This window comes from Medicago sativa, chromosome 3 (assembly GCF_051527215.1).
Source record: "Medicago sativa cultivar Bolivia chromosome 3, Bolivia_mono, whole genome shotgun sequence".
NCBI classification, from domain to species: Eukaryota; Viridiplantae; Streptophyta; class Magnoliopsida; order Fabales; family Fabaceae; genus Medicago; species Medicago sativa.
This window is the reverse complement of record NC_140751.1, coordinates 103,001,575-103,028,254: the sequence shown is the minus strand read 5'-3', so window position 1 is coordinate 103,028,254 and position 26,680 is coordinate 103,001,575. Positions and strand designations below refer to the sequence as shown.

Here is a 26,680-nt window from a genome sequence, read left to right as displayed (position 1 = left end):
AAATTTGTATCTATAAATCATATTTCGAATTTATATTTAGAAAAGTAAGTTTTTATAATATTATATTCATAGAATTTTTAATAAGAAAAAGAAATAATAATTGAAACGTGAGTCAAATATTAGAGCCCGCGCTCCCCCCTTACACTTAAAAATAAAAAATTAAAAAATAAAATGTTGAAATCAATATTAATAGAAAAAATAGTAATCCTTATTTATTAACTAGACTCTAACACGTACGATGTACGAGTTTTGTAGAGTTTCTTATATAAGCATCAAAGTGACTATATTATTAATTTTAGAGTTACATTCAAAGTAATAGAAACAATGAAACTAAGTGATGTTTGAGAGTGATCGACATGCAAAATCTCAAAAAAGAAAATTATAACATTAGTTTGCATCAACAAAAATGAACATGGAATAAAAGTAATAAATTAAATTATGTGAAATTAATCAAACATGAAAATAAACACAATAAAAATGAGTGTTAGTGGCTTAAAAAAAAGGCCTTTAAGATTACATATCCATTTTAGAAGCAACTATATTTCAATAAAAATGTTAGTGGTCTAGTGGTAAAAGCTCTAAGGTGTTGTTATGGGTAGTTGGTTCAATTCCTTGCAAAACAATTTTTTAAAAAAAATATATTTAGACCCGCCAAAAAGGGCGGGATTAGGGTTAATTAAGGTTGATTGGAGAATATCTAACCTTTATATATATATATATATATATATATATTTGTTCATTTATAAAAATGAAAAAGATTCGTTAGGATTTTTATAGAATTTTTCAAGCATGTGATAGTTTTTTTTTTTGTTTTTTTAAGGAATGTGATAGTTTTTTGTTTCTTTTGTTTTTAGGGAGGTATGTGATAGTTTTATTTTCACGGGATATACCACGTAATAATTTGATTTATTTTTAATTTAGAAAAATATTGATTTACATTATGTCAACGTGTGGAAAGACGGGCATTCACATAGCCGTCTTTTCGTTTTTTTTATTACTCTAAGACATATAGATTATGAACCATATTTTATATAAAAAAGTTTATATAGATTAAAATTATAAGCATAAATATTTATGAATTTCAAATGTAACAAACAAAATTGTTTAAGGTATAGTTTGAATAACAAAAGTCAGCCTAAAATCCTCTATTGTTTATAAATATAGTACAAATATATCATTAATAATTGTAACAAAAAAAATATCATTAATAAGTGTACAACAACTTGTCAAAAAAAAAATCTACAGAAACAATAGATATATACAAACGATGACACAACAGGATATGAATAAAAAGCTTATCAGCGAGGAGAAATATTAGGGATTGCTTCATTTTAGAAGGAATTTGTTAGTTTAAATTGGTGCGCTGCATTTTAGATGGAATTTGTTAGGATAAATTGCTGCTAATCTAATGCAGAATTTTAGAGGGAAATTATTAGGTTAAGTTGCTGCAGACCTAATAAAATTAATAAATAAGGATAAATAAGGATAAAAAAGCATGAAATTGGTGGGCATGAAATTGGTGCGATGCATTTTTTTAGATGGAATTCATTATGTTAAATAATTGCAAACCTAAAAGTGTAGAAAATATTTGATTCAAAAAAAAAGGAGGATAGGAATGAAATTTGTTAGGTTAAAAAATAAGGATTCGGCTGGCCATAATTATAGCAAACTTGATAAAAAAAATCGGCTGGCATTAAGTAAGATGATCAATGGCTAAAATTGAATGGCGCCTAAATGTGCAAGATCCAATGGCTCAGAAAAGTGGAGGGAAAAATGGGGGGGAAAATATTAGGGCAACAATAGCTTGAGGGGTTAAGCTTTAGTAAGTTAGGGTAGAAAATATTTGCTTCATAAAAAAAAAAAAAGGCAAGAGGATAGGAATAAAATTGGTGCGATGCATTTTTTTTAGATGGAATTTGTTATGTTAAATAATTGCAAACCCTAAAAGTGTAGAAAATATTTGATTCAAAAAAAAAAGGAGGATATAAATGAAATTTGTTAGGTTAAAAAATAAGGATTCGGCTGGCCAAAATTATAGCAAACTTGATAACAAAATTCGGCTGGCATTAAGTAAGATGATCAATGGCTAAAATTGAATGGCGCCTAAATGTCTTAGATCCAATGGCTCAGAAAAGTGGAGGGAAAATGGGGGGAAAATATTAGGGCAACAATAGCTTGAAGGGTTAAGCTTTAGTAATTAAGATTTTGTTATGTCTGCAGCAACTTAACCTAATTTTTTCCCGCTCATTTGCTTTATTACGTTTGCAATTATTTAACCTAACAAATTTCATCTAAAAAAATGCATTGCACACCAATTTCATTCCTATCCGCTTGCCTTTTTTTTTTTGAAGAAAATATTTTCTACCATATCAATGATCTTACGGGTTAAAGATTATTTATTGGTCTCTATTATAGTCGAGAAAACCCGTGCGACGCACGGGTCAAAAGTCTAGTATTGAAATCAATATAGCATCAATCTTCCCACAAAAAAATCCTATAAAAAAATAAAATAAAATCTTCCCTGAAAAAATGATATAGTATCAATCAATTATATTTATGTTACTAAATCTTTTTTTTATATGATTACATAAACAAACCTTATTATTTTATTTTATTTTATTTTACGAAAAACAAATCTTTCTTTTTTTTTTGTTTTGAGGGGAAAAACAAATCTTATTGATACAAGTTCCGGTGAAAGATTTTTTTTTTTTTTTTTAAATTGTGAAACTTGGAGACCACTCAAGATCTTATATATATAACTTCTGCAACATCACACTTCGGTGATCGTGCTCGTCTAGCGTCTCACAGTATCGATCAAGGGTTTGAGAAGGTCAGAGGCTATAGGAACAAATTCTGAGTTTGCTTATAGGTATTTTTAGTTCTTAAATTCTTCATCTAGTTAGTTTTGTTCTTTACGTTTGATAATAATCAGAGAAAGTATATTTTATTCCTCCTCCCTTCTTTACTGTGGAAGTATTTTTTTTTTGTGTTGTTTTCATTAGGGTTTTGATGTTTTTGTTTGAGAGGTAGGGTTTTATGTTAGAGAATGGATATAGTCATATAGTTGTTAAATAAAAGATTGATGCTTCTGCGCTGAGAATTCAAAACACTAACCCCCCGTGTTTTTTTTTTTTTTGAGCAAAACACTAACCCCTTTTAATATGCTGTTAATTGTTTAATTTTTCTACAAGAAACTGTTTATATTGTGGATGATTAATGTTCTTTCTTTGTTCTTTGTCAGAATTTCAATTTGCACTTGAGACAAATCATTATGACGAAGGAAGATCCTAGTTCAGAACCAATCATGATACGTGAAGTTTGGGCACACAATCTGCACGAGGAATTCAATCTCATTCGTGGATTTGTTGGAACATACAATTTCATCTCGATGGATACTGAATTTCCCGGTGTTATTTTTCCACTCAAAGTTGACCACCATCATCTCCAACCTTACGAACAATACAGTTATTTGAAAGCCAACGTTGATGCTCTTAACATCATTCAGATTGGCCTCACCTTAACAGATGCAAAAGGTAACCTACCTCGTTTTAAAAACATTCGTTGTATCTGGGAATTCAACTTTTGTGACTTTAACATCGAGCGAGACCCCCACAATAAAGATTCCATTGATATGCTCCGCTGTCAAGGTATTGACTTCGTCCGTAATGCCTCTCATGGTGTGAATTCGTTGCATTTTTGTCATCTGATGCGGGGATCTGGACTCCTCATCAACGAAGATGTGACATGGGTCACATTTCACAGTGCATTTGATTTTGCATATCTGGTGAAAATAATAACACAAAGTTATCTCCCGAATAGCTTGGAAAACTTTTTGAAAGTTTTGAGAAAATTATTTGGAAGCAAAGTGTATGATATGAAGTATATCATCCGCTACTGTAGTGCACTACACGGTGGTCTTGAACGGGTTGCTAATATTCTCGATGTGGATCGGGCCGTTGGAAAGTCCCATCAAGCTGGATCTGATAGTTTATTAACATGGCAGACTTTTCAGAAAATGGTGCACACACATTTCATCAACAACGAAGTCCAAAAATATGCTGGAATCATTTTCGGATTAGAGGTTAAAGCTTGATAAAGAGATCTTGGGTTTGAGTTTGATATATTTAACTCTATTTTATGATGTATTAGTGGATTATAATGTTTATAAATTAGATCATGACATTAGCTTTCTTTCAATCAACTACTTTATAATGTATTAAATTGTGACAACATTGTTAGATCATGACATTAGCTTTAGAATTTCTTATGAAGCCCCTGCCGTCCATGTTGTCGCATCAGAACATCTTCTGAATCTGGTAATATAACATGGTCGATGAACTAACAGTGAAGTTATGATGGTTCAAGCTTAGATTTGTCATGGATTATAACAATATTTGCAACCAATGAGAACAACAAAAAGCGCAGTTAGCGACCAAACAAAACTAGAAAAACAACCAGTAAACCAGCACTAAAAAGAAGAGCGACCCATTCCGCGGAAGAGAGTGTGCAGACCAATTTCACTATGATGAGGAACAATAAAAAATCAGATCCATGCCATAGAGTTTCGCCTTGCCCCTTGCAATACCTACTGTTGAGGACAGCTACAAAAATACCCAAAGCTTTTCACCAGTTATTTTAACACAACGCTCTTGATCTCTCAATCTCTAATTTTTTTTCTTCTTCACAATGTAGAGAGTTTACATGAAATGCCTCACACTTTTATTTCTCAAGATAATAACCAGAAAGAGATAGATACCCCATAATATTTATATAACCAAGTGTAGCAAAATTTATAACTAACTGAAACTGTTAAATGTTGCAGCATCTAAATGATATCTGAATGCTACACTGCATGCTTCTATCAGATTTTGAGACACATCAATAGATATTGGTACAAAGTCAAAGGGGGCGTGTATATCAGCTAAACGATGATTCAGAAATGGAAAATGCACTGATACTGGGTGTAGAAGTAGTGTTCAAGCTTCATCTAGAGATACATAGTTTTGAAAAATAAATAAATTCAAATGCATATTGCATGTTTAAGTAATTAAAAAATAAAATAATTGAACAAAATAAATAAATAATTTTAACGTTTAAAAATCACTTAACAAATCCTGTGCTAAAATAGCTGAAATACTGTCAGTAACGTGTTTATCTCTCTGGTTTTTCTATAGCATTTCATTCTATATATTTAAATGTGTAACACAATGAGTGTGCAGTGCAATTATATTATATTCATATATTGATTCTGATCTCAGTTTTCTTTTCATATTGAGAATCCAATGGAATCACAAGGGAGACATGAAGAACTTCCTCATATGCCTTGCCAGTGTGTGCCTTGCAATGCTTTCGATGCACCTATCCTTCTCAAACCTTAATCATCAATTTTCTAATCCTGTAGATTATCGATAATGGAAGATATTTTCTGGATGAGGAGCTGTTTCAATTATTAAACAGAGTTCAGTTTATGAACTTGTCTTCCATGACCAGGACATCACAGATTAATGTATCAACTTGGCTACTATTTTGTTAGTTCTAATTACTGACTCATTCATAGTGGAAACTACCTTGATCTAAATGGTAATAAAGATGACATTTAATCAAAATAATATATATACAAGATTTTTAATGTGTTGACCACAAGATTTTCTTTGAGACCACAGGAGTGTTGACCACTTGCTCTGCTTTAATCAACCACAAAGACTCTAATGAGTTAACTGTGACATCTTCTGCTTCTTTCAAGATAGAAAAAGTTTCCATGTCTTTGTTTGCGGAAGAAAAGAAACTGTGGACTCATTTTTCATTGCTTTCAAGTTTCCAAGTGCCTTTGACAAGTATTTTCCACCCTCAACTGTGATTCCCCTTTCCACATATCTTCTTCTGAAAATAACTGACCCAAGTTATGCATGATATCCTTTGATTGCACCATACAATCTTTAACTGTATTACAAATATCCAGAGGTCTCATAGATCCATCAAATAGTTCATCAACTTGTGTCTCTGCTGCTCTATCATGCCAATGCTTGTTGGGAGATTGTCATGTGGAGTTGGTTATATGTACCTTCATATAAATCCTGCAAGTCATCGAGTGTGTGACTTATTGATGATGTGGTACGGTAGGGTGTGATGCCGAGGGTAAGCTAGCCGTTGCTGCGACTATGCAGGGAGCTTTGGGGGTTTGTTTCTACATCATCTGCCATTGTTTTTCTCTGAAAGTAAAGATAACTAAGAAATGAGAATACAAGTCAGCGTCATAGTAGTTGAGATATTCTCGGTATATAGCAAATGACTAGAGGAGACAAGAATCATATATCATTTTCAAATTCCTCTTGTGCTACCACAGCAATATTGTTTGCTCAATGTTTCCCACGAACCATGCTTCCCAACTTATCCCTCAAATTATAATAATTGGAAATCACATGAACATAATTAAAACCCAAACTGTGAACTCCAATTAAGGGGCATACATGTGATGATAGTAAACATGGAAAATGGATCTTGTGTCTGTAGGAGGAGAAGCATTTGTATTTATAAATAATTTGTTACGATCTGTTTTAATCAAGTACACGTGTATTGTATCTTCATACTCTTGCTTTAGCATCACAGCAGTACTACACATGTGCAAATGGTTATGTTTAAGATTAAAACACATTTTGGGTAAAGCATTTGCATTTAAAATGTTATAATCATGCAAATAAGACAGAGTATGAGTTGGGGAGATTCCTTGGGGGAGACAAGGCTCTAACATTTATGTAATTATGTCTGAATCCAAATCTGGATTAGTTGGCCTCATTGATATGTCATTAAGATGAGATTCCTTGTGTCGCCTAATGCCCATAATATATATTGAGAAAATGCAGATCCATAGACTCAAATCAACATTCAACATTAAGGCTTCTCTTTCTCCTTAACCAAAAACAAAAATGGCAGCCTCTCCTTTGAACTCAAAATCCAATTTCCACGGTCGCTCAATCAGCTTGCCATCTAGACCACACCCACTCATGCTTAAATGCAATGAGCATTTGGACACCTTGTTAAGGGCTTCAATTGAAACCACCTCTTCCTCCTCATCATCGCTTTGCAATAAAATTGGAGGCTTGCGAGATTTGATTGAGTGTGTTGAAAAATTGATTCAGCTTCCACTCACTCAAGATGCACTTCTACATGAGCATCAAGAAAATTGGGTGAATAACCTTTTGGATGGATCGTTAAGGCTATTAGATGTGTGTAGTGCAGCCAAAGATGCTTTACTGCACACAAAAGAATGTACAAGGGAACTTCAATCCATCATAAGAAGAAGGGGAGATGGATTGGAGCTCACTGCAGAGGCTAAAAAATTCTTGACATCAAGAAAGGTAGTAAAAAAGGCCATCTCCAAAGCCTTGGCAAATTTGAAAGGCAATACCAAAAATTGCAACATCTTATCTACAAACAAAGACCATCAAACAGTGACATTGATTAACTTATTACAAGATGTTGAAGTGGCTACCCTATCTACATTTCACACAATATTGCAATTTATCTCAGGGACCATACAGTCAAAATCAAACAGCTGGGGTTCCATTTCCATACTTATTCAGCCCAAAAGAGTTGCTTGCTCACTATTGACAGATGAAAGTGAATTTTTCCAATTGGATGTAGCATTGCAGTGTTTTGTATTTACCAAGAATAGAAAAGTTGAAGGCATCAATGATCTGCAAAACCACTTGGAGAAAACAGAATCATGCATTCAAGACCTTGAAGAAGGGCTTGAGTTTCTATTTAGGCGTCTCATTAAAATCAGAGTGTCACTTCTTAACATCCTCAACCATTAGTTGGGCTTTTATAGGGATCAAAATTTTGTAGTGATATAGATACACTTGTACATGGAAATTATATGTTTAAATGTAGAGCAATAATAAAGAAAAAAAATTCTTCTAAATTTCCCGTTGCAATATCCGCTTAAGTCTGATGATTATTTACTAACTTGTAGATTAATTAAATCATGAAAATATTGTTAGATCATGACAATAGCTTTAAAATTTCCTTTGTTTGAACACTGCTATTTTGCTGTTGCTGAAATGGGTTAAATGTGCTCCAAAACGAAGGACTATCTCCAAAACCAAAAATGATTAACTAAGAATTTATTTAGAGGAATTATGATTTATAAGTTTCAATAGAATGTAAACTTGATAGAAATAATATTATCAAGCATAATCGATGATCAATGGAGTGAATGTGCTTAGGTCTAGATGATGCAACATTTAGGACCCACTCAAGTAGTGCAATATAGGTCACGATACCTTATAATCTAATCCTACACCATTTTTATTTTTCCCCCAATTGGTTGGCATCAATAGCAAGACAAGAATGAATATGCAAGCAAATGAAAGTCCAAAGAAGGCATATTAAAAAGATTCAGTTGAACTAAGATCCAGATTCTACCTTGTCTCATTTTTTTTTCATGGGTAATAATCAAGGTGAAATTTAACATGGGAAAGGTGAATCATTTTCTATCATGGAAAAGTTTTTTTACCCTTAGATTAAGTAAGGAACATAACTTTATCATAGACTTCATTGCACCATATTTTTTTAGAAATAGGGGGATCAAAATGGTGGTTTTAGAAATAGGGGTGCCAAAATTTCAGTTAAATGAAAATAGGAAAATCAAAAGTGCATTTAAGCCTATATTTTTTAAAAATAATTTTCAATTTTAAATGAATTTTGCGGGATACAAGTACCCAATCAAAATTCAATTACTTAGAATTAACCTATATTTGTTTTGTTAGACAGATGAAATGACAAATAATCATTGAATCTTGCCCACACAACTGGAGGGGCTATGGTTCGAACTCCTAGTTACGGCATCCGGCCTAACGATTTCGATATTTTTGCCAATTGAGCTAGGAATTTACCTATATTGATTAAATAAACTAAAAAACGAATTTAACTATATTTTTTTGGGTTAAATATGTTTTTGGTCTCTATAAATACGTCAACTTTTCGTTTTAGTCCCTCTAAAAATTTTCTTCAACTTTTAGTCCTTCAAAAATTTTCCATCTTCACTTTTGGTCCATCCTTTAAAGTAAACTCATATGTAGAAATCATATTTTTGGATAAAATTTTGCACAAAAAATCATAATATTATAATAATCTCTCCCAAAAAAAAATAGATTTTTTTAACAAAACATGAATTTAATATAAATTTTTATATTCTTTAAGGTTAAAAATTCATATTTAATTTGTGTTTTGTTAAAAAATTATAATTTTTTTGGGAATTTTTTTTACAATATTTTTCACATTTCTGCAAAATTTCATTAAAAAATACAAAAATTTACTTAAAAATAGGAACCAAAATAATGATTGAAAATTTTATAGGGACTAAAAGTTGAAGGAAAAGTTTAGAGAAACTAAAACGAAAATTTGGTATATTCATAAGGATTAAAAACATATTTAACCCTATTAAAAACATATTTAACCCTATTTTTTTAAAAGGAATTTACCTATATTTTATTTTGTTTATTATAACCTAATACTAGTAGTTTAATTTGTACAGTTAATTTTCTTGTTGATCCTCTAGTCATTATTCCAGATCTAACGGTGTCTCGTGATATCTTGGATGGAGGGCTAACAAACAATTACTCCTACCAACATGCTAAAACAAACAAAGACGGTGGAGAGAATTAAAAGTCGGGTAAAACTTAGTACGATCTTTTAGATGCTTTTTTTTTTATAGTTTTTAGCTAAAAATACATCTTCTTTCGATATAACAAACTTTGAAAAAATTATGATTCGAGGAAATTATGGTAAATTTAGTTAACAACGATAAGAAAAAATAATTATAATTAGTGCCGTCATTAGAATTGTTCCTTTCCTTCCCGACAACAAATCTTGCCCTAACAGTTTCCGTGCCAATACAATGACAGACACAGAGTCGGTTTGCTCAAGTAATTTCCCGACTCCACCTCACATTTTGAGGAAACACTCGAAAGGAAACTCTCAGGTATGTACTTTTTCAACCCTAATTGTTGCAACTATGAAAAAGGGAACACAAACATACGGCTTAATCTCACAGTGAAACATGAATTGTATTTTGCATCAGGGCCGTCTCCGATAATTCAGAGGCCCCGTTGTAATCTTGACAATTTTAATTTTAAAAGTATTGAAAAAAAAATTCAACACCACTCAGGGTGACAAACATCTGCGTTCTGACTTTTAACCACAGACAAATAGACATTTACCTACGGACAATGTATAGTTGACAACAAAATAGTTGAATTCGGGACTTTTACCTACGGAAAATGACATTTAGTGACGGTTTTTGTCCGTAGGTACAAGTTTTTTTCCCCTTATTTTCAAATTTTGAGGCCCCTTAAGTTTGAGGCCCTGTGCCAAGGGCCTTGATGCACTTGCACAGGGCCGCCCCTGTTTTGCATTCAAAGACAAGATCTCACACTAGACAGAAACAACCGAGCAACAAACTATAACCTAGTACAGAATCAACAAACTAACTACAACTCACAAACTCTAACTAACTCTATGCTTCTATTAACTAACTACTACTACTAACTATAGAAATAAACAGATTATTTTTAAACTCTAACTAACTTTATGCTTCTATTAACTAACTGCTACTACTAACTATAGAAATAATCAGGTTTTTTTTTTTGGACAAGAAAATAGACAAATCTTGATTCTTGTAAAGAGTAACTTTGTAACTTAGCACTGTAATCATTGGTTAAGTGTTCATATTGAAATATATCAAACTTTCCTTCTTCCTCCTGTGCAAGAGAAAATGGCAACAGTTTCATATTACTCTCAAGATGACACAGTAAGTCTTCAATTTTGTGATTCTATTAACTAACTACTACTACTACCTAGAGAAATAAACAGATCTTTTCTTTTCTTTTTTTGACAAGAAAATAGTCAAATCTTGATTCTTGTATAGAGTAACTTTGTTCATAACTTGCATTGTGATCATTGGTTAAGTATTCATATTGAAGTATTGAAATTTATCAAACTTTCCTTCTTCCTACTGTGCAAAAGAAAATGGCAACTTTATATTACACTCAAGATGACACCGTAAGTCTTCAATTTTGTGCTATCTATCTATGAAGTCTCTTCCTAATTGATTTTCTTTCTATAACTATTACAAGAGTCATTTTGACTGAGTTCATCTTGATTAGGAACCTAATCATAAAATTCTTTACATGATTAAGGTTTATATGCTGTCCTTATTTTCTTTCGATTTTGTTGACAGGTTGATCCACCCTTCAACCATGTGCAAGGACTGAACCTTGATGATGAAAGAACACAAGCGATTCTTCGTATATCTAGAGCATTCGCAAAGAAATATCCAAGAATTGACAAATATGAAATGTTTACTACGTGGGAGTGCTTATCAATCAACACAGTGTTAAATAAGAAGCAACCGGGAATAAATTCCACAAAAGATGAGGTTAGAAAATATATAACTACTAGTATCTTTTTAGATGTTTTTACTTTTTAGCTCCTACAAGTTTTCTTCCTTTCCTGCAATTCAAATTGATGTCACTATTAGTATCAATTAAACCAACTATTGGTATCACTTTTGATGTTATAAATTTATGTTTTGAAAAATATATATCATCACTACGATACTATAAAATTATAGCAGAATCAACCAGTTACCTTATCCAACTAGGTGGAGCAGTGGCTACATAGATCAAACAATTCAATAGTGTTCTATCAAAAACCATATCAACATATAATCTATTGACCCCTAAATCTCTTTATAATACTTGTTATTTGTAATGTTTTTCAGGTGGAGCACATTTTGAGTGTTTCATATCGAATGTTTAGAGATTATTGTGCTTTGATGTGCTATGGATTACATGGAGTTACCGACAATCTGAGTTTTAATTGTAAAACTGGTCAGGTTTATCCACTTACAACAAAAGACAGGGTTAGTTTTTTAGGCCAAGTTTAAATTTAATTGAGTAAATTGACATTCATCATTCCTAGCGCTTATTCTTATATGCGATAAATTTGTAGAGGAATGCGAGGAGAGGACCTTTTATGCTATTCACCAGTCCACCATTCAGAATTTTGACATATTGAGATCAATCTTTCTTTACACATGGGATCACTATTTTGGGGATGAAGATGTTCATCCATATGCTGAAGTTGGTGGTGATCCGCTTGAGATAGCCAGTGATCACCCCGTAAACACATCTATCTGGCCTACGTGGGATCAATATTTAGAAGTAGAAGGTGTTAATCCACATACTGCGGTTGGTGGTGATCCACTTGTGAATGATCCCCCAATGAATAATGCACTTCAGCTTCAGCAAACAAATAAGGTACTTAAATGTTAATTTTAAAAGTAATATTTGGGAATATTTTGTGTAAATTCGTTATTTAGCCATGCTCACTTTGTGCAGCGTGCTCGTGATGACAGTGAAACAGATGACTCAAGTGATTCTGAGGTGAGAATACTGAAACTGGTTGATTTCATTGATTGAAAAACCACCACATACATATCCTGATTTCATTTGATTGAATACCTTCTTTTAAAAGCTTTATTAAATAGTCTACAGTATGCATCAGTTATTAATCAAGCACTTGTGTCTAACACGATAATTATGTTGCAGACCATTCCAAGTTCTCTGTCCTGATGCAATGTTCGTCAATTGAAGAACAAACATTTATGTTTGCATAGTTCTTTTAATAAGATGTATGATATGATGTCTTCAATGTCATTATACTTCTTTTCAATCCGATGTGTGATATGATGTCTTCGGACAATGATATGGAAACAACAAAATGGCTTTTAAACTTGTTCATTTCTTGCATTTAGTTGGAACTCATTCAAATCACAATGTTAAATCTTAGCACATTGGATTTGTTTATCTGTTAGCTATTATAATTTGTAGATTTATCAATTATTTTCTTGGTCATTGATTGTTGCATGCATGCATGCTTTGGATAGTTGATATCACAATTGTGTGACCAAATAGAGATTATTATCCTACTGTTTGACCACCTGATTTCCATCACATTCTAAGACTTTAGTGCTCAAGTTTAATTTTAAAACGAGTTAACCAAAGAACAATGGTGTCACTGATTTGAGCAAACTGCCTTATATATGTACTAGTCTCCTCATGTTTCCTGATTTTTGAACCACTCGAACAATGACCGTGTACTTAAGGACTTACCCCCAACTGTTTTTGCTTGCCAAAAATGGGAACATTCTAGCTGTTATTCTTATCTTGTTCTATGTTGTATCAGCAAAGAATTGAGTTATCATTTTCTTATCATCAGATGAAAATTTGAATATTCAATCAACTTTGTCATTGTTAAGTTATATTATTGCTCATATGCATCACAATTATCATTTTCACTTTCATTTCATGTAGATTTAAACCTCCAAGTTGTGAGAACAGATTTTCTGAACAATAATTATTGCTCATGTACTTGAGGGCTATTAATGTATGTCATTGTACCTATAGGGTGGACAAAAGCATTAGAAATGGACACTGTAGTTGTAACAACAAAAAACAACAACAGGTGAACTTGACAATTCATTAATTTAGCCATGATAAAAATATGATATAGAATTAGTTATCAATTAATAGTCAATTTTTCCAAATGAATTGGATTATAATTTATTTAGCTTGGGCCATGCAGATGCTAACTAGTGTAGGCAGATCTGAAGCTAAATTTAGCATTTATCATTTTTCAAAAAGGTTGTAGCCTCTATCTACGCTATCAACATCGACCTCAAGTTGGTTAAAGTCGACGATAATTAGGCAGTTGGCATCAGTTTTCGCCATTAAGCAAGGGCATCTGGCCAAAACTGATGGCTATTTTTCATGTGGTGATTGTGATTTCTTGTAAATATATATCATACCTCTGTGAACATTCTAGTACAAAAACTATTGGCCTTTTAAAACGTATCCCTTATGATCATAGACTTCCACAGTTCCACTCAAACACCACTCTATCATAATAAGCTGCACCTTTGATATAGCAATGAGTATTCATGGAGTGTTATATAGTCAATCCTATTGTCATGTTCTAAGATATTGTCTTGATTTAATTGATCTACAAGCTAGTAAATAAATATCAGGTTTAAGAGGATATTGCTACAGTTACACAGATAATTTTCATGTAAAGTGTATCTCAATATGATTGTATATAATATTATAATTACATTACGTTTTTATCATGTGACACTTGAGGGGAAAAAACTTCATGTGCACTCAATATTTAAATGTTATTTTTTTCAAAATTAACTCTACATAATATTAACCAAGCCCACACATGAAACAAAGAAAACCAGTTATTCAAAAAAGGATAGTTTTTTTTTTAGTATACTCATGCGTTTGACTTAACTTATTATGATCTGTTTTGATCCAGTACACGTATTACATCTTCCACACTCTTTCAAGAATTGTATATATGAGCTGATCAAGTGATGCGATTCTTGTTCCTCCATAGATAGACATGACAATCGTTGTTTACCATCAAAACATTGATTCACACGTGCATTTGAGTTATGTAACTTATGTTTAATAATATTAGCACGTTTGTGATGAATCATTTGCGTTAAAAATGGCATAATCATGCATGTAAGAGGGAGAGATAAGACAAAGTATGATGAGTTGGAGAGTTTCCATGAGGGAGACACTTCTCTAACATTTATGCAATTATGTCTAATTCCAAATCTCAATTAGTTAGCTTATTGATACATACGTGTTTAATTAACATGATGTCTCCAACACCATTATAATATATATATATATATATATATATATATATATATATATATATATATATATATATATATATATTGAGAACATGCCAATTGGAAAATAAGGCAGATCCATACAAACTCAATTCAAGGCTTCTTAATTCTCTTCCTCTTTTTCTTGAGAAAGAAAAATGGCAGCTTCTTCTCCTTTGAATACAAAATCAAATTTCCATGGTCGCTCAAACAGTTTGCCCTCTAGACCACACCCACTCATTCTTCAATGCAATCAACATTTGGACACCTTATTAAGGTCTTCCAATGAAACCTCCTCATCATTGCTTCACCATAAGATCGGAGGCTTGCGAGATTTGGTCGAGTGCGTTCAAAATATAATTCAGCTCCCACTCACTCAAGATGCCCTTGTCCATGAGCATCAAGAAAAATGGGTGAATAATTTGTTGGATGGATCCTTAAGACTCTTAGATGTGTGTAGTGCAACTAAAGATGCTTTACTTCACACAAATGAATGCACAAGGGAACTTCAATCCATCATAAGAAGAAGGGGAGGTGGATTGGAGCTCACAGTTGAGGCAAAGAAATTCTTGACATCTAGAAAGGTGGTGAAAAAGGCCATCTCCAAAGCCTTGACAAATTTGAAGGGAAATACCAAAAATTGCAACATCTTGTCTACAAACAAAGACCATCAAACAGTGACATTGATTAACTTATTACAAGATATTGAAGTGGCTACACTAGCTACATTTGAGATAATACTGCAATTCATCTCAGGGAGCACACAGTCAAAGTCAAGCACTTGGCTTTCCATTTCCAAACTAATTCAGCCTAATAAAAGAGTTTCTTGCTCACTATTGGCAGAAGAGAGTGAATTTTCTCAAGTGGATGTAGCATTGCAATGCTTTGTGTTTAACAAGATTAGCAAGTTTGAAGAAGTGAATGATCTCCAAAACAAATTGGAGAAAATGGAGTTGTGTATTCAAGACTTTGAAGAAGGCCTTGAGTTTCTGTTTAGGCGTCTCATTAAAATCAGAGTTTCAATTCTAAATATCCTCAACCGTTAGATGAATATTTATGGAGATCAAAATTTCGTAGTAATATAGATTCACTTGTACATGGAAATTATAGGTGTAAATTTATAGTAATAATAAGCGGAACGACGAACAATAACATGTTCATCTTTCCATTTTTCCACAGCACACGTGTGCAGTGCAATTGTATAGTATATATATTGATTGATTCAGATCTCAGTTTTCTTTTCATTTTGAGCATCCAATTGAATCGCAAGGGAGACAAGAAGAATATTTTTCCTCATATGCATTGCCAGTGTGTTCCTTCCAATGCTTTCCTTGAACCCAAGCCTTCTCAACCCTAATCATTATTTTTTCTAATCTCATGGATTATTGATAATGGAAGCTATTGTCTGGACGAGGAGCTGTTTTAACTATTAAACAGCTTTAAGCTTATGAATTTGTCTGCCTCGAACAGGACACCACAGATTAATGTATAAAGTTGACTGAACCCAAAAACTGAACGGAACAGCACAAAAAATAAATGTGACTAACAATTTGTGAACTAAAGCAATTCGGTTTGGTTCATTTGTAAACTATTATCGATGTGGTTTGATTCGATTTTTTGGTTTTCTGAAATGGCACAATATTCGATTTGGTTCACTTTTTTTTTTTTTACAATCCTAACTATCAATTACTTGCATGGACATCTTCTGAATGTATATAGTTATTATTACGAGACATAAGGAGTCTCATGTTAATTAAACACGTATGAATCAATGAGGCTAACTAATCGAGATTTGGAATATCTAAAACATTATTGCACAGATTATACAGAAGTGTCTCTCACTTGCATTATTAGGACATTTTCAACGGAAATGCTTCACCATCAACGTGCTCGAATTTTATTAAACACAACTCATATGCACGTGTGAACAATACTGATATTTTGCTAGTCATGTCTCTCTTAGTGGAACAAGAATCGTATTAATTAAACACAATTCATATTGATAATTGAAGCTAGTTGACACCAAAATTGGTTAGGGGATGACATGGATAATGATATGAAGTATAAACTAATGGATTGCATTGTGGATTTTGGAACGAAAGGAATCAAAAAATATTTATCAAAGATAGCCACGAGGGGTAATTAAAGAGCACTGCTATGTTAATGCATTCTGTTTCGAACACATAAACAATCCAAATCAATATTTTTATTTTTCCTGAACTCATGTCAACATTACATGGATATTTAAACTTAAATGTTACACATCAATTGCACGAGTAGACAAATAATCATAATATAATTTTTTTTTCGTGCACCAAGCCTTTTTTTTTTTCGGTGACCAAATTTTTGGTACGAAATTAAAATGCATTTAACAAATGACATTTGTGAAGCACTGACACGACACGACACTGACACAAACACGTCGACACGGATAAAATTTTGAGAAAATGATAGAATTCAATGTGATCATAAGTGTCGGTGTCGGACACCGGGACACGCCTTCAATCAAAAGTGCATGTGCAACAGAGGTTGGTTTGATTGAATTAGATTTGCATAATAGTACGTAACTACTTTATATTCTTTGCACTAGAAAGAAAAATAATATTTGTAACAAAAAAAATCCATGTTACTATGTGATATAGAGATTTGAAAACGATTATAATTGTTCAATTTAGCATACATTCGGGAATAAAATTAAGGAATTCGATGAAACAGCACTTGTAAGTTGTAATAATCATTACAGCTAGGCTAGTAGATTCAATTATTAGATCACGTTGGTCAAATTATCATAAACTAGACTATGATTCAATTATTCAACGTTTGTAGAGGTTCATTCTGACCCAAGACATGGCATATAGAAATATGGGAAGCATTTAGGTGACATAATGTCACCGTGACATTAAATCTGGGTCACACAACACACATTGCCACAAAACATCTGGGCCACACAACACATACAACACATCTGGGCCACATAACACAACACCTTTGTGTGGTCCAGATTTAATGTCACGGTGACATTATGTCACCCAAGTATTTTCCATAGAAATATAATATGGTAAAAAAAATATATATACAACTTCTTGATCAAAAAATATATACAGCTTTGTTTAATCACATCACATTGATGTACAAAGTATGAGATTTTGATGGTTATTAACAACATGATTTGGGTTTGGCTTCTGGTTTAAAGGAAAACTCTGGTTTTAAAAGGAAACTCTAAATGTTGCATATGACATTGAAATTTCTCAATAGATGAAGGCTTTGAACTGATGAGAAACTGTAACAGTGCATCAACCTTTTAGAAATTCATTTGTTTCAGATTCTGGAGAATCATGAGATTTTTTAGACTGCAAGAACTTTGAAATTGTTGATCAATTTTTAGCAGTGGCTTCAGAATCCTTCAATCTTTGCAGATGCAGCTTAACTAATGATACAGTAGGGTGTGTTGCAGAGGGTAAGCTGTTGCGGCGAGGCGACTATGCAGAGAGCTTTTGGGATTTGTTTCTACAGCAACTTCCATTTTCTCTTATCTGAAAAATAAAGGTGACTAGGAGATCAGAAAATAAAGCATGTTGTTATCTTCTCAATATAAAGCAAATAATTACAGGAGACAAGAATTATGTTTTTTTATTTTAAAATTCCACTGGTATTGCTACCGCAACAGTGTTGTTGAGATTAGGGAATCACATGAATATAATAAAAACTCAAATTGTGAACTTCAATATAATTAAGGGGTGTGCATGTGATGAGAGTAAACATGGAAACTGGATCATGTGTCTGTAGGAGAAGAAGCAGTTCTATTTATAAATAATTTGTTACGATCCGTTTTAATCAAATACACGTGTATTGTACAAAACACCTCAACTCCTATCCTATGAAGAAGTCAATGATATCCATTGATGTTAACATGTGTTTAAATGGGTGATTTGATTTGTGTTCCTCCAACAGAGACATGCCTAACAATACTGCAGTTGTTGCTTTGGCATCACAGCAGTACTACACATGTGCAAATGGTTATGTTCAAGATTAAAATACGTTTTCGGTGAAGCATTTGCATTTAAAATGTTATAATCATGCAAATGAGACAGATTATGAGTTGGGGAGATTCCTTGGGGGAGACAAGGCTCTAACATTTATGTAATTATGTCTGAATCCAAATCTGGATTAGTTGGCCTCATTGATATGTGATTAAGATGAGATTCCTTGTGTCGCCTAACACACATAATATATATTGAGAAGAATGTAGATCCATAGACTCAAATCAACATTCAACATTAAGGCTTCTCTTTCTCCTTAACCAAAGAAAAAAAATGGCAGCCTCTCCTTTGAACTCAAAATCCAATTTCCACGGTCGCTCAATCAGCTTGCCATCTAGACCACACCCACTCATTCTTGAATGTAATGAGCATTTAGACACCTTGTTAAGACCTTCCAGTGAAACCTCCTCATCATCATTGATTTGCCATAAGATTGATGGCTTGCGAGACTTGATCGAGTGTGTTGAAAAATTGGTTCAGCTTCCACTAACACAAGATGCACTTCTACATGAGCATCAAGAAAATGAGGTAAATAACCTCTTGGATGGATCCTTAAGGCTATTAGATGTTTGTAGTGCAGCTAAAGATGCTTTAATTCACACAAGAGAATGCACAAGGGAACTTCAATCCCTCATAAGAAGAAGCAAAAGAAGGGGATGCGGTGAAGTCGAACTCACTACAGAAGTTAAGAAGTTCTTGACATCCAGGAAGGTAGTGAGAAAGTCAATCTCCAAAACCTTGGTAAATTTGAAGGGAAATGCCAAAAATTGCAACATCTTATCTACAAACAAAGACCATCAAACAGTGGCTTTGATTAACTTATTACAAGATGTTGAAGTGGCTACCCTATCCACATTTCAGACAATATTGCAATTTATCTCCGGGACAACACAATCAAAGTCAAACAGCTGGGGTTCCATTTCCAAGCTAATTCAGCCCAAAAGAGTTTCTTGCTCCCTAGTGGCAGATGAAAGTGAATTTACCCAAGTGGATGGAGCATTGCAGTCTTTTGTACTTACCAAGACTAGAAAACTTGAAGCCATCAATGATCTGCAAAACCACTTAGAGAAAGCAGAGTCATGCATTCAAGACCTTGAAGAAGGGCTTGAGTTTCTATTCAGGCGTCTCATTAAAATTAGAGTTTCACTTCTTAATATTCTCAACCATTAAATGGAAGTTTATGGGGATCAAAATTTTGTAGTGATATATAAATACACTTGTACATGGAAATTATATGTGTAAATGAATAGCAATAATAAAGTTGAAACTTTTTCACAATTTTATGATGCAATATCTTCCCTCTTAAACCTGATGGTCATTTACTAACTTGTAGATCAATTAAATGAAGACGATATCATTAGATCATGACGATAGCTTTAGAATTTCCTTTTTTGGGACTTCTATCGATCATGCTATTTTGCTTTTGTTAAAATGAGTTGAACGTATCTAGTATATAAGGTCTAACCGGCCTAGTATCCATTACAGATGGACGGAATTGAGTGGACCTATTTCAAAGTAGGTCAAGCGTAAGCCTTACAATCTTATATAGCCTGGTCTGATCTATTCCCACCCTTTTGCACAAAGCAATGAGGCATTGAGACCTTTGTTCTTTGGTCAGCTCGGTTTAAAATAACTTGAGCAGGATGTGATGGTTATGAGGTGATCAAATAGTATCATATTCATCTCTATTCGGTCACACAATAGTAATATTCAATAAACAAAACAGGGATGCAGCAATCAATGGCCAAAAATATAAAATTCAGAGGACATGAAAATTGATAAATCTGCAAACTTAAACAACTAACAGATAAACAAATCCAATTGGCTAAAATTTGGCATTCTGAGCCCAAAGAGCTCCAACTAAATGCAAGAAATCAATAAGTTTATAAAAAGCCTCCTTGTTATTTCCAATAATCTAAAGCAAAATTCGGAACTTAGTAAACCCCATCATTGTTTGTTTATTCTGCCTAAGTGAAGGACGAACTCCCAAACCAGAAATGAAAAAACATGAATTTACTTAGAAGAATTACGATTTCTAAGTTTCTGATATAACTTTAGCTTGATAGAAATAATATTTTCATGCATAACTGATGAATGAAGTGAAGTTGCATCAATAGGGATTAATCTCACACTTAAAATCATTGGCCCTTGATTTAATTTATTTAAATTTAAATAATAATAATTAATGAAAGGTCAGAAAATTTAGGTTACTAGATGATGCAATGCAACAATGGACCCATCCATGTTGTGTAACACACTAAAGTCACTAACTGTACTCCTGCATATTACACGATTGTATTTTTCTCCAAATTCAGTTGGTTGGCAATTGGCATCAACAGGATGACAAAAACGAATATGCAAACAAAGGAAGGAATCTTTAAAAGATTCAGTTGAACTAAGATCCAAATTCTACCTTGTCTCGTTTTTCATGGGTAATAACTAACTAATAATCATACGATGCATACGAAAGGAGAAAAGGACATGCTAGAGCGAAGGCAAAAACCTAGCCTCACAAATAGGCTTTCTATTTTATTTTAAGATCTTTGCCTGGAGAATTTAAAATTAAGAAATTATTTTATAAAAAATTTAAATACTTAAATTTTCAATACAACGAATACACAAATTCACTTCCTCTCTAATTTAGTCCTAAACTATATAAATATAAGTATTTTTTTTTATGTTATAAATATAAGTACTATTCTTTAAACCGTATATACTATGAAGTTTTTACAAACAATGGTGACACTATTGCAGTTTATGTGAGGTCAACAAAGTTCGGTTGGTGGTTAATGAATATATTAAATTGTCGCAACTTATTAACCATCAACATAACACAATTTTGAATTTCATTAACCACGATCTTCAAACCTTCAAATATACACAAATATATTTTTTAAGATAAATGAAATGACAATAGTCATTGAAAATTCTCTCACACACAAGTGAAGAAATCAAGATTCAAACTCCGATCACGATGTCTGGCCTAACAATGGCGGCATATTTTGTCAGTTGAGCCAAGACGATTGACCAATTATATACAAATATCTTTTTTGAAGGAACAAATATCTATTAATCATTCAGATTATATTCAAATATACATTATTTTCAAGTGTTGAATTATACATGATCTTAATTAACCGTAAGTTCAAAAATCATGGTTGATGACTTCCAAAATTGTGTTCAGTTAATGGTTAATGAATTGTGCAATATTGTTATATTCATTAATCACCAACTGAATTGTGATGACCATGTATTTAAAATAATTTAACCATCTACTTTGTTGTTAAAATTTGATGTAAAACAGTTGTGTCAAAATATAACACGACTCTTATGAAATGAGTGTTGGGCATGGATTTGATTCATCTCATACTTAAATCAAATGTGAGGTTATGTCAATCATATCACTATTAAAATTATTAAATTTTACAACCTAAAAAAATATAAGTTGGAGCCAATACATTTTAACAGTGATTAATGAGATGATGTATATGATCTCCACCCAAATCGGTCACAAAGTAACTTTTACATTTTTTAGTCAAGTGGCTTAATTGTTAGAATTTCACTTTTAAGGTGAATAAGTGAGAGATTTAAAGTTTGAAACTTGCTTCTACACATTCTAATACATTACCTCTACCAACTAAGTTATGTGCATGAGACAATTAAATTTGAATATTCTAAAAAAGATCAAACTCGTATTATTTATATATAATTTTTTTCTAAAGAGGTGTTAGAGACGATATGTTAATAATATTTCTCCATATACCAAAAATTTTCATCTTAGTGCAATATAATATGGCCAAAATAAAATGAAACAATGACGTAGGAGTGGGAACCCCGTGTATGAGATATTTATAGAGAATTGAACGGTGGAGGATGAGTTACCAACAAACGATTCAATACTATAGGAGGCTATCACATTCATGCAGTTCATGTTCATCACATTCAGTAATGTACTGTAAGAACCAGACAGCATATGTATGAGTGAGTAGCATCATCATGCGATTGTTTGTTTCCTACAAATTGTTAAAAGTCCATTCCCCCATGAATCATTATCACCCCAAAAATGATTAAATATTGTACTCCATACTCCCGCACCTGATCTTCCTACCCCATATTCTTTTACAATATAATTGAGTTGATAGAATATAGAAATTAAGAGTAACAACTATCCCAATTCGAGAAGGGACATCTCTTCTAAGAAAGGGAGGAAGACTAGAACTTTTGTTTATTCACTTGCTTGATTATTCATTCACACATTACAACCTTAATATAACACACCAATAAGTAACTAACTTCCTATAACTACTAATAACTTCATAAAACTACTACTAATAATTACCTATATATAATTAATAATTAACACTATAATATAATATTGACATAATACTAATATATACACATAATTATAATTTATATTACATACAAATACATATTTAATATTTTATCTTATACACGTATCATTACTCCATTCGTCCACGACAACCTTGTCCTCAAGGTTGTAATTTGCACAAATATATTATCCTTCGGGATCATATGGTGTTGTATCCCATAAATGCGGTGTAACTGCTTGTTTAGCCATGAGTCAATTTCTTTGATGAATAATAATTCAACAATGATTTTGGTAGACATAACTGAATGACTCCTTAATGTTTGTGTGGAGGAATTGACTTCGGTTGATTATGGTAGAGAAATCAATTTGTCATTGATATCACTTTGTTGCATTACCACTTCTAAGGGTTGTTGAATCCCTATGACATGTGGTTGACACAAAACAATCAAGTTTGTCTCTGAAGTGATAGAAGATTCCGACACAACGATGGACGATTCAGAATCAATCATTCTTTGCAATGTGTCATTCATTCTAGTAAGTTCTTGAATGATTTTACAAAATGATTCATCTATATGTTGATCAATTTCTCTATATGACTCGTGTATGAGAGAATTGGAATTCATGGATGAAATAGAGTTGGAAGATGAATGTATGTTCGAAGATGAAATGGATTTAATTGATGGAATGTTTGTTGAAAAGGAATGAGAGTTCAAAGATGAAATGGTTTGATGATGAACATGTGAAAAGGATTCAGTGACGGTATGTAAGCTTTGAAAATTCTTGAGAAATGATTCACGGTGAAGATCTTCATTTGATTTGAAATCATGAAATGCAAAGGTTAGTGCTGGGATGGATTCATGGAGATTGTTAATGTCTTGTGAAACTATTGTTTCCATGGTTCAAAGAATGAAAGCACCAATGATAGAATATAGAAATTAAGAGTAACAACTATCCCAATTCGAGAAGGGACATCTCTCCTAAGAAAGGGAGGAAGACTAGAACTTTTGTTTATTCACTTGCTTGATTATTCATTCACACATTACAACCTTAATATAACACACCAATAAGTAACTAACTTCCTATAACTGCTAATAACTTCATAAAACTACTACTAATAACTACCTATATATAATTAATAATTAACACTATGAGCAATGCTAAGAGCAAACGCTCTAACAAACACGGAACAACACACGCTCTTAAATTAAGCCACGTCACTCATTTCAAAACGTTAGTTACCTGTTTACCGGTACACCAGGTTTGAGTCATCTAAGTTTTTACCCAATTATATTATTCAAATAATTAATTTTCCTATATCAAAGATTCTCCTTCCTGCACATTCAACATGAAGCACCGAAACTCCATTAAAGCAAAACAAAATACCAAAACCTTTCATTAGCAACACAACACCCATCTCTCAAACAAACAACCATGAGACTCACGTCAAAACCACAACCAAGAAGTATGCAAAGGAGAACAAATTCAACCTCTTTGTTGGGAAATCAACTAGAACAGAGAAAGAAATAGAAAAGGGTCGTGAGAGATAGGAGGATATAACTCTGTTTTTGTCGGTGCCGTCTCTTTCGCCGCCAGTGTCATCTTTACCGTTACATAACTCAAGACCCGCAACACAACCACACATTTTTACTGAACCATACTATCTCCACCATTCACATTTCATATAAGAGCGCCACCCCTTGCTACTAACCTGAACAAAAGAATCTGAGTGAAGAACCATGGGAATGTATTGCAAACCATAAAATTATGAAAAAGGGGTAATGGCGAAACTGTTTGTTTGTTTGTTTCCACTTTCCTAATTGTTTTGATGATAGAATTAAAAAATAAAATAATAAAAAAAAGTAATTTGATAGTCGGTAGCCAAGAGAGAATTATTGACGTGGCTGACTGTAGAAACGTGTGTTGATGGGCGTTTGTTAAAGCGTTTGTCTATAGCAGTTCTCTTAACACTATAATATAATATTGACATAATACTAATATATACACATAATTATAATTTATATTACATACAAATACATATATAATATTTGAAATTTTGGGAAATTTAGAATAATGAGAATACACCATGGTTATATAATGTTAATTTGATAAAATTGTTGCTCCCTTTTTTAATTTATGTCATAATTTTTCTATAATGTGTAAAATGACCTAATATGACAATTGTTAATGGATGGAGGGTGTACTTTATAGCTTCATTACAATTGTGATATCACCATAATTATCAAGAGAAATAATATTTTGACAACCACTTTTTGACAACTTTTGGATAACTTTCTCTCTCATACTCACATGATGTTGTTACCCTCTCTCTTTCTTTTTCTCTCTCCATTGTTTTTGGTTTTTTATGAGCAAAAATGGACACTTATTGTCTCAAAGTTCTAATTTAATTGACAATCTTGATATTGTTAGAGTAGACATTAATAATTTAAATTCAATATCTTACAGTTATTTATATAAATCGCATGTGAAGATTGTTACTTTTCTATTGATCCCAAAAAAAATGTACACGTATCCAAAAAAATTATAAAGTATATGTACATTTATGGGTGGAGTAATTTATTCTAAATATTAATGCTTGCATGTATATATGCTTTTTTTTTTTTACAGATGTATATGTGTGCTATTTTTTTTTGTCAAGTATATTTATATCTATTCTTGATTTCTTGTAACTCGTTCATTATTTTTTATTGACTCCAACAAAAATTAATTATATATTTATTCTCAATCATATTTATTAATTAAATACTTAAAGTGTTATTTGAAATTAGTAAGTAAATTTTCATATATTATAATTATAGAAATGCAAGGAACGATCTTTTCGATTTGCCAAATGTTACGAGTCCAAAAAAAATATTATTTTTCCTTCCAAGTGTTGCTTAGGTTGGAAAAGGTATGGGTGGACCACAAGTAGAGAGTTATGGTGGGCCAGTGAGGAAGCAATAAGAATAGTATATGGGACCGACTAATGCATGTGTTGCGACTCACGAGAACCGTCCATCTATGCGCCCAGCCTCATTTGAAGGAGCCTCCATTGAGGTGGGATGTGAATGCATGCCTCTCCTCTAGACTCTAGAAACAAAATGCACAAGTGTAGGATGAGAAAATAAGTTAAGATAGATATGGATAGATATTGTAGTTTTGCAAAGCTCTAGAGTGTGATTTTTATCAAAAATAAGGTGGTAACTTGTGATTATGTGAATCTCACGGTTGACTCAAGCATGCACTAAGATTACAAGTTGTGTTATTGTGACATATTTATCTTTACAAATATTGATATCAAAAGAAAACAAATCATACTATTATCTATTGTCTTATATATAAGAGAAAGTTTAATCAATTTGATTTAACCCCTTAACTTTTATTGGACCAATTTTCTTTTTTATTTAGGACGAGGCAAAGTATATGTTTCCCAATGGTATTTTAGATAGAAGTATTTTTTCTTAAAAAAATAAATCATTAGTGCGTGTTCAATTTTGAAAATCGTCTTATATTATGGGATAAAGGAAAGTTTTAAAAATATCTTATAATTAAGACATTTTGAAAAAT

At 32.4% G+C, this 26,680-nt stretch overlaps 3 protein-coding genes and 1 pseudogene across 4 annotated transcripts; all 4 read left to right on the top strand.

The window, feature by feature from the left end:
* Positions 1-2,731: 2,731 nt before the first annotated feature.
* On the top strand, positions 2,732-4,196 carry LOC146943169 (putative CCR4-associated factor 1 homolog 11 pseudogene; annotated as a pseudogene). Its single transcript, XR_015032971.1, has 2 exons — positions 2,732-2,869; positions 3,242-4,196. The product of XR_015032971.1 is annotated as a putative CCR4-associated factor 1 homolog 11 pseudogene (transcript).
* A 2,699-nt stretch (positions 4,197-6,895) lies between these two features.
* On the top strand, positions 6,896-7,921 carry LOC146943168 (uncharacterized). Its single transcript, XM_085757277.1, has one exon. The coding sequence runs from the start codon at positions 6,924-6,926 to the stop codon at positions 7,812-7,814; it is 891 nt and encodes a 296-aa protein (XP_085613403.1). The 5' UTR covers positions 6,896-6,923; the 3' UTR covers positions 7,815-7,921.
* A 6,934-nt stretch (positions 7,922-14,855) lies between these two features.
* Positions 14,856-16,041, top strand: LOC146943167 (uncharacterized). Its single transcript, XM_085757276.1, has one exon. The coding sequence runs from the start codon at positions 14,905-14,907 to the stop codon at positions 15,790-15,792; it is 888 nt and encodes a 295-aa protein (XP_085613402.1). The 5' UTR covers positions 14,856-14,904; the 3' UTR covers positions 15,793-16,041.
* A 2,907-nt stretch (positions 16,042-18,948) lies between these two features.
* On the top strand, positions 18,949-20,064 carry LOC146943166 (uncharacterized). Its single transcript, XM_085757275.1, has one exon. It carries the CDS (start codon positions 19,060-19,062, stop codon positions 19,954-19,956), a length of 897 nt encoding a protein of 298 aa, XP_085613401.1. The 5' UTR covers positions 18,949-19,059; the 3' UTR covers positions 19,957-20,064.
* The last annotated feature ends 6,616 nt before the right edge of the window (positions 20,065-26,680 follow it).